This window comes from Bos mutus, unplaced genomic scaffold (assembly GCF_027580195.1).
Source record: "Bos mutus isolate GX-2022 unplaced genomic scaffold, NWIPB_WYAK_1.1 CTG197, whole genome shotgun sequence".
NCBI classification, from domain to species: Eukaryota; Metazoa; Chordata; class Mammalia; order Artiodactyla; family Bovidae; genus Bos; species Bos mutus.
The window spans coordinates 180,606-193,588 of record NW_027219421.1 but is presented as its reverse complement, the minus strand read 5'-3'; the positions used below and the strand labels follow the sequence as shown (position 1 = coordinate 193,588).

At 39.1% G+C, this 12,983-nt stretch overlaps 1 protein-coding gene across 1 annotated transcript in view; it reads right to left on the bottom strand.

The window, feature by feature from the left end:
- Window positions 1–12,983, bottom strand: part of LOC102280321 (ATP-binding cassette sub-family C member 4) — a 219,622-nt gene that overhangs the window by 26,684 nt on the left and 179,955 nt on the right. The window contains 2 exon segments of the mRNA XM_070366731.1: window positions 2,121–2,271; window positions 10,356–10,435. Coding sequence (XP_070222832.1) covers window positions 2,121–2,271; window positions 10,356–10,435 — 231 coding nt within the window.

Genomic DNA, 12,983 nt, shown 5'->3' with positions numbered 1-12,983 from the left:
CAAGGAGATGAAACCACTCAATCTAAGGGAAATCAACCCTGAATATTCATTGGAAGCACTGATGCTGACGCTGAAGCTCCAATACTGTGGCCACCTGATGTGATGAGCTGACTCATTGGAAAAGACCCTGATGTTTGGAAGATTGAAGGCACAAGGAGGAGAGGGTGACAGAGGATGAGACGGTTGGATGGCATCACTGATTCAATCGACATGAACTTGGGCAAACTCCAGAAGATGGAAAGGGACAAGAAGTCCTGGTGTGCTGCAGTCCATGGGGTCGCAGAGTTGGACATGACTTGGCAACTGAACAACAGGTTGCAAAAATATCCCAATATTCCTCAGGGACTGTGCCAAAGTTCTCAGACACTCTAGGTCAAACAGTGAAAAAAATCTTGAACTGCTTCTTGAAAAAAGCCTCAGGAGATGCCCTTCTCTCCACTGCCCTATGGATGGAAATTGACCCTTGTCCCAGGCAAAGATCTCTCTCAAGTCTTCCTTCTGGAACAACCCTTCTTTGAATATACCAGAGCCCTTCTTTGCAACAAGACTGGTGACTGACTCCATTTCATGGGAGTCAAATGGCTTCAAATCATAAAATGTCTGAAGTCTTGTCTACACAGAAGACTAGACGGAGCTCATCACTTCCTCTTCTGCTTCCCCAGGTCCTACCATCCTACTGAGTCACACAGGTAGAACGTGACACACTGTCATGGGTTCAAACATCTCAGAAAACCAGACCTCACAGGTTTTCTGATGTCTTAATTTTTTTCTATAGATTTTATGAAACGGATACCCACTACCCATTATGCAATTACTTGAGATAAATGCCTCAAGAATTTATTATTAAAAACAAAATACGCAAATGCCACAAAAACTCCTTTGTCATGATGAACTTAGATTTTTTTTTTTTTCCACATAGTAGATCCTAAGAACCATGGACTCAATATGCTTCTCTTCTTGGCTTGGTTTCTAGAAGGTTAAATTAGTATTCATTTGCAGTAACTATCTATGGTTGAGGTTTCTGATATCAATACAAATATCTTCCTTCCTTTTTGGCTATTGTTTGGCTATTTAAAAGGCTTACACCTTTTAAAAATATATAACATTTATGCTTTGCTTATGATTTTTTCTTTTAATATTGATTAAATGTGTTTTCACATTAATGAGACAAGCTTTTAATTATTTCATCTTCTGTGATTATCTGTAGAATAGAATGATTAATCATAAAATGTGCTCCCCATCATTCTAAACTAGAAAGTTGAATGGAGTAATAGACTAAATGCATGCTGTGCAGATTATCCTCCTGTGTCCTCCTAAGAGGTTTATTTCCAGCATCTTTTGTGAATAGCTTTGGGGAGGGGGGACCACAAACACTGTGGCATCCCCCCAAATACAGGTGATGATAAAGAGCAAACCTGAAAATAATAGGGCTTATCTTTTCAATACATTTAACAACTGCAACTTACTTTCCATCTGTTATGTATGTGAAATAATGTATTTTTCAAATGTATCATTTCTGACATGAGTATATTTCCTTACACTTCCTAATCTTTTCCTTTCCTTGTCATTTAAACTTCAGGGGAAGAAAAATCCCTGTTTTCCTTTTGCATTTGTTCTAACAGGGCTTCTCAGGTGGCTCAGACGGTAAAGAATCTGCCTGCAATGCAGGAGACCTGGATTTGATCCTTGGATTCGGCAGATCCCCTGGAGAAAGGAATGACACCCCATTCCAGTATTCTTCCTTGGAGAATTCCATGGACAGAGGAGCCTGGTGGGCTACAGTTCTAACGGGATGAAATATTTTAGTTTTTAGAAAAATGTGTACTGAGTGGCTGCTCTATTAGGAAGTATGCCTTGAATAAGACAGTATCAGTCCCTGTTCTCATGTGCTCACATTCATCCTCCTTGAGTGAAAATATAAAGTGCAGCTGACCTGCTGCCAGCTCCATTTGCCTTAAGGGCCACACTGACTCACAGTGGCCACAACACTCCACACCAAATGTTAACTTAGTAAGAAATTCCAGGAGACAGAATCTGCAGGATTTCAAAGGTCTAATTAATTACAACAAAAATGGAAGCCATCCTGCATTACCCTCCCAACCTTACAGCCCGGTACTCACTTGCACATTCCAGGTGTTTCACATCACGTGATGTTTCTGAGAAATATTGCCAGAGAACATAGGAAACGATGCCAAGGGGGATCAGGGGGATCAAAATCCAAGGAATCACCGCCACCATCACACCCACCACACTAATTACAAGAAGAAATGCCTGAAATAGTGAAAATAGATACAGAGCCTCCTTATCAAGGATACTTTTCAAAGATCAACTTTAAAGTTTTATTTTTTTTAGGATTCAACGCTTTTCTTTGAAAGTCTTTATTGGAATGGCAAGGGATGCTCTTCCATCCAAAGAAATAAAGTCATAGTTGGTCCTCATGATATTTATTGCATGTGTCAAACACTCTAATAAGAACTTTATAGGTATCAGCTCTTTTGATACACTCAGTAGCCCTTTGAAGAAAGCATTATTGTTTTTAACAGATGAGAGAATATTTGAGACTTGGAGAGAGTAAGACTTGAATCCCAAACCGTCAGGAGCCAGTAGGTGTTCCTGGAGAGATGAGATAGCTGATACCACAGGTGAGGAAGCCAGAAGCCTCAACTACAAATGAAAAAATGAAATGAAAAAAAAAAATGGTTCATTACAAATTTAGTATCCAGAAAAGCAGGAAAAAATTCAGAAGTTGACCTTTGGAAGTAGGAATTCCTCTTTCTTGGTTTTCTATGTATAGTTAATATTTACTGAGTGCTGACTGTATATAGAGCCAAACATTCAATACTGCACATGTATTAACTCATTACTCTTCATAATAGTCATGTGAAGTAATAATATTATCTCATTTTACAATTGGAGACACTGAGGCACCTTGATCAAGATTGCAAAGCATAAATCAGGAAGCTGGAGAGCCCAGGTTAGGAGCTTTTATGATATATTTAAGCTTGCCCCCAACATATAGCCATTTTTCTATCATGCTAAGTATGCAAAATGTCTGTTTCAAAGGCCAATGTCTTTGAAACAACAGCAGATGTCATTTACCAACAATCTACTATATGGAAGACACCATGCTAAGAGGTCTATGAACAATCACTTAATCATCATCTCATCCCATGATGTGGTTTTATCTTGGGAAGTGACTTTGGTCTAAAAAGATAGCAGTAAGAATAGAAACCAAACACTGGATGATGCTGATTTAAGTATCCATCTTTATCAGGAAAAGTATGATATCACGGTACACAGATTCTGGCAACAGGAATGCAACCAACACAGTGTCTGCCTGTTATGGAAGTGGGGTCAATAGTGGTGACATGGAGGTTCACACAATCTGAGCCAAGGCCTCTTAAGTTTATGATCTCAGGTGGAGACAAATCTATAACTATCTATGCAAGTCAGAGTGTTGAAGAAACACGAGGAAGAACATGTAAACATGAGGAAGAACATGTGAATACTTTTCTGAGAATTCTAACAAGAGACTGATGACTGAATTTCACAAGCTGGTTCACTGGGACAACCCAGAGTGATGGTATGGGGAGGGAGGAGGGAGGAGGGTTCAGGATGGGGAACACATGTATACTTCTGGTGGATTCACTTTGATATATGGCAAAACCAATACAATATTGTAAAGTTAAAAAAAAAAAAAAACAGAAAGAGTGGCATACATGATTTGCAGGTAGTAATGAGATTTGACAGAAATTTTGAGAATAAAGGAGCCTGGCTGGGAGGGTTAAGATGCTTGTCCAAGTTAACACTGGTTATTCTGGATCTTCTCAGCACCAGCACCTACATCCTGTGTTCACCAGCCCAGAGCCTCCCCACCTAGTGACAGTGACCCAGGGCAGCTGGGCCTGTGGGGCATCTCTGAGGGATGGGTTAGTGGGGTGATGTCTGTATCACAGAGACCCAGGTTATCATTTCACAGCTCTTCCTGATCAGTTTTCTTTGAGGATCCTCACAAACATCTTGTGAATGAGAAAAGCAAGAACTTCATTTCCTCTTACAGATAAGAAACATGAGTCTGGGAGGGTAAGTGATTGTCCTACATTTTCCTAGAAGTTACTGCAGGTCAGGAAGAAAGACAGGAGCAGTTTGTACTATGGGAATCCAGAGCCACAGCCATAGGCAGGAGGACTCTGGAGGGAAGAGGAAACTTCCAGAACTGTGACTCTGTGTTCAGGAGCCCTACGGAACCAATTTGTATTATCTGGATGGAGACCCATGAGCTCGTCCTGTTTCTCCCCATCTCTGCCACGGTATCAGTATAAAACTCAGAGTGAAGAGGATTGAATTTCAAAGGAATAAAGTCCAATCCTAAGTGGCAAAAAGTAGGCCTGTCTGATCTTTCTCCTAGTAGACCTACTGATGAATGATTTCATATACCCACTGGATTAACTACTCCCTTCATGCTCATGGGAGGGGTCCTTCCAGTTCCTTCTGATCTTAAGTAAAGTCACTAAGCATGCCATTGCTGGTTGTCAGTTAAAAAAAAAAAAAAAAAAAAAACACTTGCTAAAACATCAATTATGAAACATCCAAATTATAGGGGTTTTTTTTTGTTTTGTTTTTAGCAGATTTATATCATTTGATTGGACAATATTCACCAGTTTCAATAACCTGATTCTCACCAATTAAGGGCCTTTTATTAATATGACTAACCTAGCCTGGCAGATTACCTGGGAAGCAGAGGTAAGATTAAAATGAAGGGCTCCATTGGAGCTGTGCCAATATCTTTTCCTTGGGTGCCTGTTTCAGAGCCATTACTAATGCCCTCAGATGTGCCCAAGTTAGATGAGGTCCTTCAGATTTCATGTCCCTAAATTTGGAAGCAATTCAAAGAGGCTGTCTTTAAGAATTTTATTTCTACTTGCTGGTCATACTATAGCCATGGGCTTCCCTGCTAGCTCAGTTGGTAAAGAATCTGCAATGCAGGAGACCCTGGTTCAATTCCTGGGTTGAGAAGATCCACTGGAGAAGGGATATGCTACCCACTCCAGTATTCTTGGGCTTCCCTTGTGGCTCAGTTGATAAAGAATCCACTCATAATTTGGGAGACCTGGATTCTATCCCTGAATTGGGAAGATCCCTTGAAGAAGGGAAACGCTACCCACTCCAGTGTTCTGGCCTGGAGAATTGCATGGACTGTATACTCCATGGGGTCACAAAGAGTCGAACACCACTGAGTAACTTTCACTTTCACTATAACCAGTCTCATACGGGATCAGATATTATATTATAAAAACATATATACAATGTCTTGGTTTACATTTATGTGTATCTATGTATATATGTTTGTGAATCTTTTATTACCATCTGTCTCAAACTCTTTATAGAAGTTGGTAAAAGACAAAAAAGAAGTTAGTATCTAAGCAAAAAGCCAACACTCTGAAGAAGGAAACAGAAGATTCTGGTACACAACAAACATCCCTTCCTTGAAATTAATCTCATTTCTTCCTTCTATATTCCCAGGAATTCCAAGCAGTCTAATCTAAACTACACACATTAATTCCCCCCATCAGATTGGATTTCAGGCCTATCTGAAGGCCACCTCTTCAAAGCCAGTGCTTCTGCTCCTCTGTCACACCATGGCACAGAGACAATGATGTGTCTGTAGCAAGAAACGTGCTGACCTAGAAGCAAGGAACCTAGTCTTTTGCCTCAAGACATAAGGGGAAATCATTATGTTGATATACTAATTTCCCATTTGGAGCACTGTCGGGAGCTGCATCAGGCATTACTGACAAAATGGAGGCACGGACCCCAGCCCCCTCTCCTCATTCCACAGGCACGAATCCCAGGATGAAGGAGTTAGGTCTTGTAATTCTGACTTGTCTTTTCCTCTCCTCGGCTGAGTTGACTGAAAAGTAATATTAAGGTGCTTATTGTTCTTGAGAGGATCATGAGAAGGCAAAAAGCCTTCTGCAGTTGTGCTCAGAAAATAATTCATAAAGTTAATCATTGACATTTGTTCAAGGACTTTTACAAGAATGTTCCAGGATGAGCACATAGGCCGTATCTTGACACCATGGGAGGGATTGATATCTGAAGCCTATTTGTGAGGAGAATGTTTATGGCAAAGGAGTTTACTGAATTTAGGGTTTAGAAACAATTAGAATAGTTAGAAGTTAAAGATTTAAGGAATGTAGTAAAGTTAGCATATTTTACTATAGCTTATAGAAGTTAGGAATTTTTAGAGACACTATAGCTAGAAGCCTTTTTAAGAGATAATGAGCTTAGGATGTTAGGGGCAAACAGGATTTAGGAAGACAAGTAGTAAACTGAGGAATGTAGCATGAGTTACAATGTAATCACAAATTAACTATAGGACACATTAGAAGAGGTAGATAATAGATGATAAGGCTGATTCCAAGAGAATCACTGAAGCAGGAACTCTGTTTGAAGAGCAACAATGATTTATGGAGATAATAAATCTGGGAGAGGGGGAACTGAAAATGTCAAACCTCTGGGCTAATGTTTTTGTAAAAGTATAAAAGAGAATCTTAAACTTGGAATAAACATGCAGCCCATAGAAAAATGAGAGGCTGCCTCATTTCTCTCGCCGACACCATCTATCTATTCAGGTTGAATCCCTGGTTGCTGGAGTTGGACTCGGGCAGAGTACAGCATTTTGAGAATTCTACCCAATGCTTATGAGTCCATGTGAACAACTACAGAAAATTCTTGGGTGAAATCTATCACTTGAGAGTACATGGTGACTTTTCGCAATTCAGAATAATTCCTTAGTTTGCAGAGAATGACAACCTACACCTGTAGGAGAAATTCTACTAGTCTGGTATTGTGCTGAGACAGAGTTTGGGGCTAATCTTCATTAATATTAAGAGAGAGGGTAAGATCCTACACATTCTCTCAACCTTAATAAAAACTGGGATATACCAACAATACAAAAGGATGCTGGTGGGAGTTAAATGAGATCACGTATATAGAGTGCTTACCAGATCATGCATAAACAAATAAAAACTCTAAGTCCATTATTACCACCCTGCAGTATGCTCTGGTGCCAGCATCCAGGGCAGGGGAGATGGTGTGTTAAAAGATTTATGGGCCCAAAGAATGGTAAGAATCTCGTGGAGTTGGAGCCCAAGAGGCCACTCATTTCAACCACTGGAACAGCTTAATACTACCCAAGGACATATCAGCATGTGTACGTGCTCAGTCATGCTTGACTGTTTGTGAACCCACGGACTGTACCCTACCAGGCGCCTCTGTCCCTGGGATTTTCCCAGCAAGAATACTGGAGTGGGTTGCCATTTCCTCCTCCAGGGAATCTTCCGGATCCTGGGATTGAACCTCAAATCTCCTCCACTGACAGGCAGATTCTTTACCACAGAGCCACCTGGAATCCCAGGACATATCAGAGCAGGTACTATTTTTCCTTGATGTGGTGATGATGTCATATGTTCCAAAGTGACTGTGGTTTTTCTCTGGTCACCGTAAAATTCATATCTGAGGTCTATTTTGTTTGAAGATGCACTTTTAAAATAATATGACCAGTAAACCTCATGCCTATTACAATTTTTGTCCTTTCTACATTTTCTTCCCAACTCTAGGTCTTCCAAAGATTGATAACCTGAGTGACATGGCAGTAAGTAAACATTTTTTTAGATGTTTCTTTTCTTATTCCATATCTTCTTTCTGTTTAAAGTTTTTCATTTTCTTGGTTAAGCCTTACTGTTATGAAACTGCTGAACATTTATGGGAGACAACTGGTAGACCTCTGAACCAACAAAATCAAACCAGATTATTCAATATATTCCAAAGAGAAGATCAATTTTTACATTTTCTATTTCATGCATCATGAACTGGTGTATTGATACCAATGGAAATATAAAAACTGGATTTCATACACTAGTGAATCCCAAGAAATTCAACTGTGTCCACTCCAGGTCCACCTTCCCGGTGCAGGCTAGCAACCTGGTTTGACTGTCAGGATGTGTAAGGGTCTCTTACACATTTGAATTCAAAAGAATTCAAAGCTTTTAATTCTGCTGTCAGACTCTTAAGAATTCTGTTTCAAATTGTGATAAGCACAAATCATCTTGATCACTTTAAACTACTATTGATCTTGAAGAAGATATAACTTGCAATAAACAAATTGAGTTTCACTTCTTAGTAAGAAAACAAGGCAAGTTTTCCTTGTAATTTGTAGAGGGAAAAAATGACTTTTTTTTTTTAATCAATAAGCAGTTTATTCATGTAGGTATAGAAGAGATTCTTCTACTTATTTATTCTGAAACATATAAGATTAAAAATACAAACTTTCAATGAAATGACTATTACACAGACTATCACATGTGCTGCTGGCTAACACAAGATACTTGTGGAGGTAGTAACACCCTGAGCAGACTACACAAAATTCTGAAAGGACTGAAAAAGAAAATGTAATTCCTATCAAACAATATTCATTATCCTTCAATTACAGGGTAAGCAGAAGTGAAAGGAGAAACCTGGAAGACTTTTAAATGTAAACTCCTAAGCTTAATACCAACCTAGGGTCAGTACTGAGTCTGCATATACGCTTGATGTGGTACCCTGCATGTCTCAGGACGTTCAGAGACAAGCTCTGGTCCTCAGATCCCTCCTATATCAGCTCTGATTCCTCACCCAACTCAGTTAACTGTTAAATCGGAACGTTAGAGAACATTGGTAAGTCTTATCTATATGATGTGTGTGTGTGTGCACTCAGTCATGTCTGACTCTTTATGACCCCATGAGCTGTAGCCCCCCAGGATCCTCTGTCCATGGGATTTTCCAGACAAGAATACTGGAGCAGGTTGCCATTTCTTTCTCCAGGGGATCTTCCCTACCAGGGGATAGAACCTGTGTCTTGTACATCTCCTGCATTGGCAGGCAGATTCTTTATGATGGGATCTATACAAACCCTAACACTAAGCTTCTCTAAACCTGCCTTTCCCTGGGATACACTAATCACACTCCTCATCCCTCATTTATCTGCCCTGGATCTTTTCACAACCGCACCAGCTCTGGGACCTGGGTATCCTTCAATTTGCTTCCAGTGAGAGTCACAGCTAACTCCACTGACAAATGGAATGCTGTGGTTTGGTTCAGTTTGTTACCAGCACAACAGAAAGCATTAGGGAAATGTGGAACACTTCTTTCTTCATGTTCAGTGTATCTCATTGATCAATAGCTTCCTTTCTATCTTTTGTCAAGGTTAAAGCTTATCACAAGATTCAAGACTGGAGTCCAACTACTTGCTACTTTTAAAAGGCACATCTTAAAAATGACAACACATAAAAATGGAAATGCTGTAAAATGTACCCCATAAAAACACTAACTAAAAGAAAGCTGGAGTATATACCTATGCCCCTAAGAACATAAAGTTAGGAAGGATTCCTAGAAATAAAGGAGAATATTTCATAAGAATACAGGGTCAATTTATCCAAAAGGTATTTTTTCTTAAATCTAAATTTATATAATCCTAATAACTTAGATTTAAAATATATAAAGGAAAATTTGATAGAACTCAGGTGAAACAGACAATTTCATACTCATAGTGAGAGATTTAAACTCACCTCAGTAAATGATAAAACAAGCAGATAAAAATCAATAGGAAAGTAGAAGATTTTGAAAACATGATTAACAAAGTTAACCTAATTAAGAAATTCACAATACTGCAGTCAATAACCATATAATACATTCTTTTCAGTTACATACATGCTGTACTAAAGCAAGAATCAACAAATTTCAAGGGATAGAAATTACACAGAACATAATCTAACCTACGTGGATATAATTAGAAATCAGTAACAAAAAGGTAGCTAGAAAAATCAATAAATGTTTGGAAGCTCAATGACACACTTGAAAATATAAATAGCACCTAGTTTAAAATTACAACAAAATTAGAAAGTATTTTGTTTAAAAATATAAAAGTAAATGAAAATCTACTAATATTAAAATTTTGAGGGCTACAAAATAAGGCTGTGCTTGGTGGAAATTTACAGCCAGATAAACCCTGGCAGGTGTCTGGAATCCATGCCAGATACCTGGAAGGCAGAGGGAGAAACACTTACTTAGTACATCGCTGCTTCAGACCAACCTTGATGTGACGGTGTAGCAGCCATTCCTACCCCAGGTATTACTCGTGATAATGCAGCCTCCCAATCATAACCTCACCTTTCTCTTACAAACAGGGTCTTTTACTTAAAATAATAAGACATATCACCAAGCCAAAAGGCCCACCTCAGCCCCCATGAAAAGGCCTTGAGAAACAAGCACTTTGATTTTCCCTGTGAGAACTCTGATACGACTGTTAATATTACCTGGATGAACTCTTGAAATATCTGGGGCAGCAAGTCATCCATGTACCCAGTGTCATTGGAGAAACGATTTAAAATTCTTCCTGCAACAACAGGATATGAGAAATGACTCATTTCCCCAGATAAGCCCTTTATGAGAAGAAATTCATGAACAAAATAAGGCAATGTTTTAAAAGTATATGTATTTATTATTAATAGATTATCAATTCATATGAAATAAGCCAGTGTCAGTGGTAAAGAAAGAGAAAACAGGATGTTATCTAAAAAGAAGTACAAATGCCACCAAATGGAAGCGGGTGGGGAGCTGAAATTGAGCCTTGATTTTTAAAAGAATGGCAGGAATCTTGTGGCAATATCAGGAAAGATTGGTGAATTTAAGAATGTTCCCTCCTTTTATTTTTATTTTTTTTCCCTTTCTCATCTTCCCTTTTTTTAAATTTTATTTTTTAACTTTACAATATTGTATTGGTTTTGCCATATATCAACATGAATCCGCCACAGGCATACACGTGTTCCCCATCCTGAACCCTCCTTCCTCCTCCCTCCCTGTACCATCCCTCTGGGTCGTCCCAGTGCACCAGCCCCAAGCATCCAGTATCGTGCATCGAACCTGGACTGGCGACTTGTTTTTTAGATCCAACCCATTTAAGACCCTTTCCAAGTCCTAAGTCAGTAAACAAACACTTGCAAAATACTGAAGTTAATCCTAATTATTACACTAATCTTGCTTTAGTTATCAAAATTAACCTTGGTAACCGATATTTTTAAAATAAACATAACTATAACCTCTCTGTAATTTCTTTTTTTCCTTAAGATGTTTTCATAGCACCTCACATTTTGGGAAATTTTGTATCCCTGCCATTTCCATGCTGTGACTTCACTATTTAAGTAATAAGCTTTCACAGGCCATCAGGTGTGACAAACACAGACTCATGCTTAAGCATCCAAGAAGACCAGAGGGATGGAGGCAGGAAACCAGAAATATTGTCTGACAACAAAAGATCACTTCTTATCATTGATTTTATATCCCTTCTCAGAATTCATGCAATTCAAAAAGGCTGCAGGATTGGAAAATGAGAATTTCTATTAAACATCCAGTCTTTTCAATGATTTAATTAAAAAATGGAAGCTACACAGACACAGTCTATTTTGGTTTTTGGTGTAGGTAACTCCTGAGAAATGTGTTTCTCTAGGCCCTTAAGCTCCTTTTATAATTGGGGCTTTAGGAAGCCAGCCTGCAGGTGAGGCCTGGGACCTCTACCTGCTTTTTCTGACCTCTATCAGAGATGATTTCCCCCCCTAGGACTTGTACATCAAGTCACAACTAGATGATGAATGAGCAGCAGTTAGGGGCTGCCTTTCTGCTGCTGGGATGTGAGACTCTGCTGTTGTCCACAAGGCATTTGGCTCACCGGAAGCACAGGGTGTGCCTATGGCAGGAGCTGGAGTCAATGGAGGCTTTCACCCTTGGCCAGACCAGCGTTACAGGGTGGGCCTCAATTTTCCCATCTCAAACTTAGGAAATACGCATGGAGAAACTGTCTTTTAGTGACACTTTTGGCAGGCATGTGACAATATTTCTGAGACTCTAAGAATGCCTGTTTTAGAGGATGATTTTCAGAATTAAATGGGCTCATGCAGGTGAAAGAACCCAGTCATAATGCCAGGTGAATTACCAGGTGCTCAGCCATGAAGATGAGAGAATGACTCCCAGGTTCTGCAGCATCATGTCACCCAGGAAAGTCCACCAGTAGCTGCAGGAGGGTCCACTTAGTAAAATGCAGATTCTGATTCAGGAGTGCTGGGGGAACTAGAGAGTTTACATTCCCTCCAAGCTACCAGGTGAGGCCCTTTCTGCTATTGCTCAGACCAGGCATTGAGGGGAAAGAGGATGGGTAATTATTTAATCAGTTCTGCTTCAAGAACATTAAAATGAAATTGGCAATTTTCCCACATATTCTTATGAACTTTGTGGTTCTCCTAGTCATTGTTTAACATCTCAAAGTAGCAATGCCAAAATAAGGAAAATATAAGTCAAAAAATATTAAAGGTATAGCATAAATGCTGGTGATTTACTTGATGGAAAACTGCAACTTTTTAACAGAGGCAAGATTTAGAAACACTGCAAATATGATTTTGCTTAGGTGTTGAAAGAAATACTGGAATCTTTTGTTAAGATGAAAAAGCTACTCAGGGATGAACAGTATGTGAAAACCACTAGATATGGGAGTCAGAAGGTCTGAGAGACCCAAGGCAGACAAACAGTGTAAACTATAAGGAAAACAATAACAATGAAGTGAAAATGAATATCCTACCCAAAGCAATCTATAGATTCAATGCAATCCCTATCAAGCTATCAACAGTATTTTTCACAGAACTAGAACAAATTATTTCACAGTTTGTATGGAAATACAAAAAAAAAAAAAAACTTGAATAGCTAAAGCAATATTGTGAACGAAGAATGGAACTGGAGGAATCAACCTGCCTGACTTCAGACTATACTGCAAAGCTACAGTCATCAAGACAGTATGGTACTGGCACAAAGACAGAAATATAGATCAATGGAACAAAATAGAAACCCCAAAGATAAATCCATGTATCTATGGACACCTTATCTGTGACAAAGGAGGC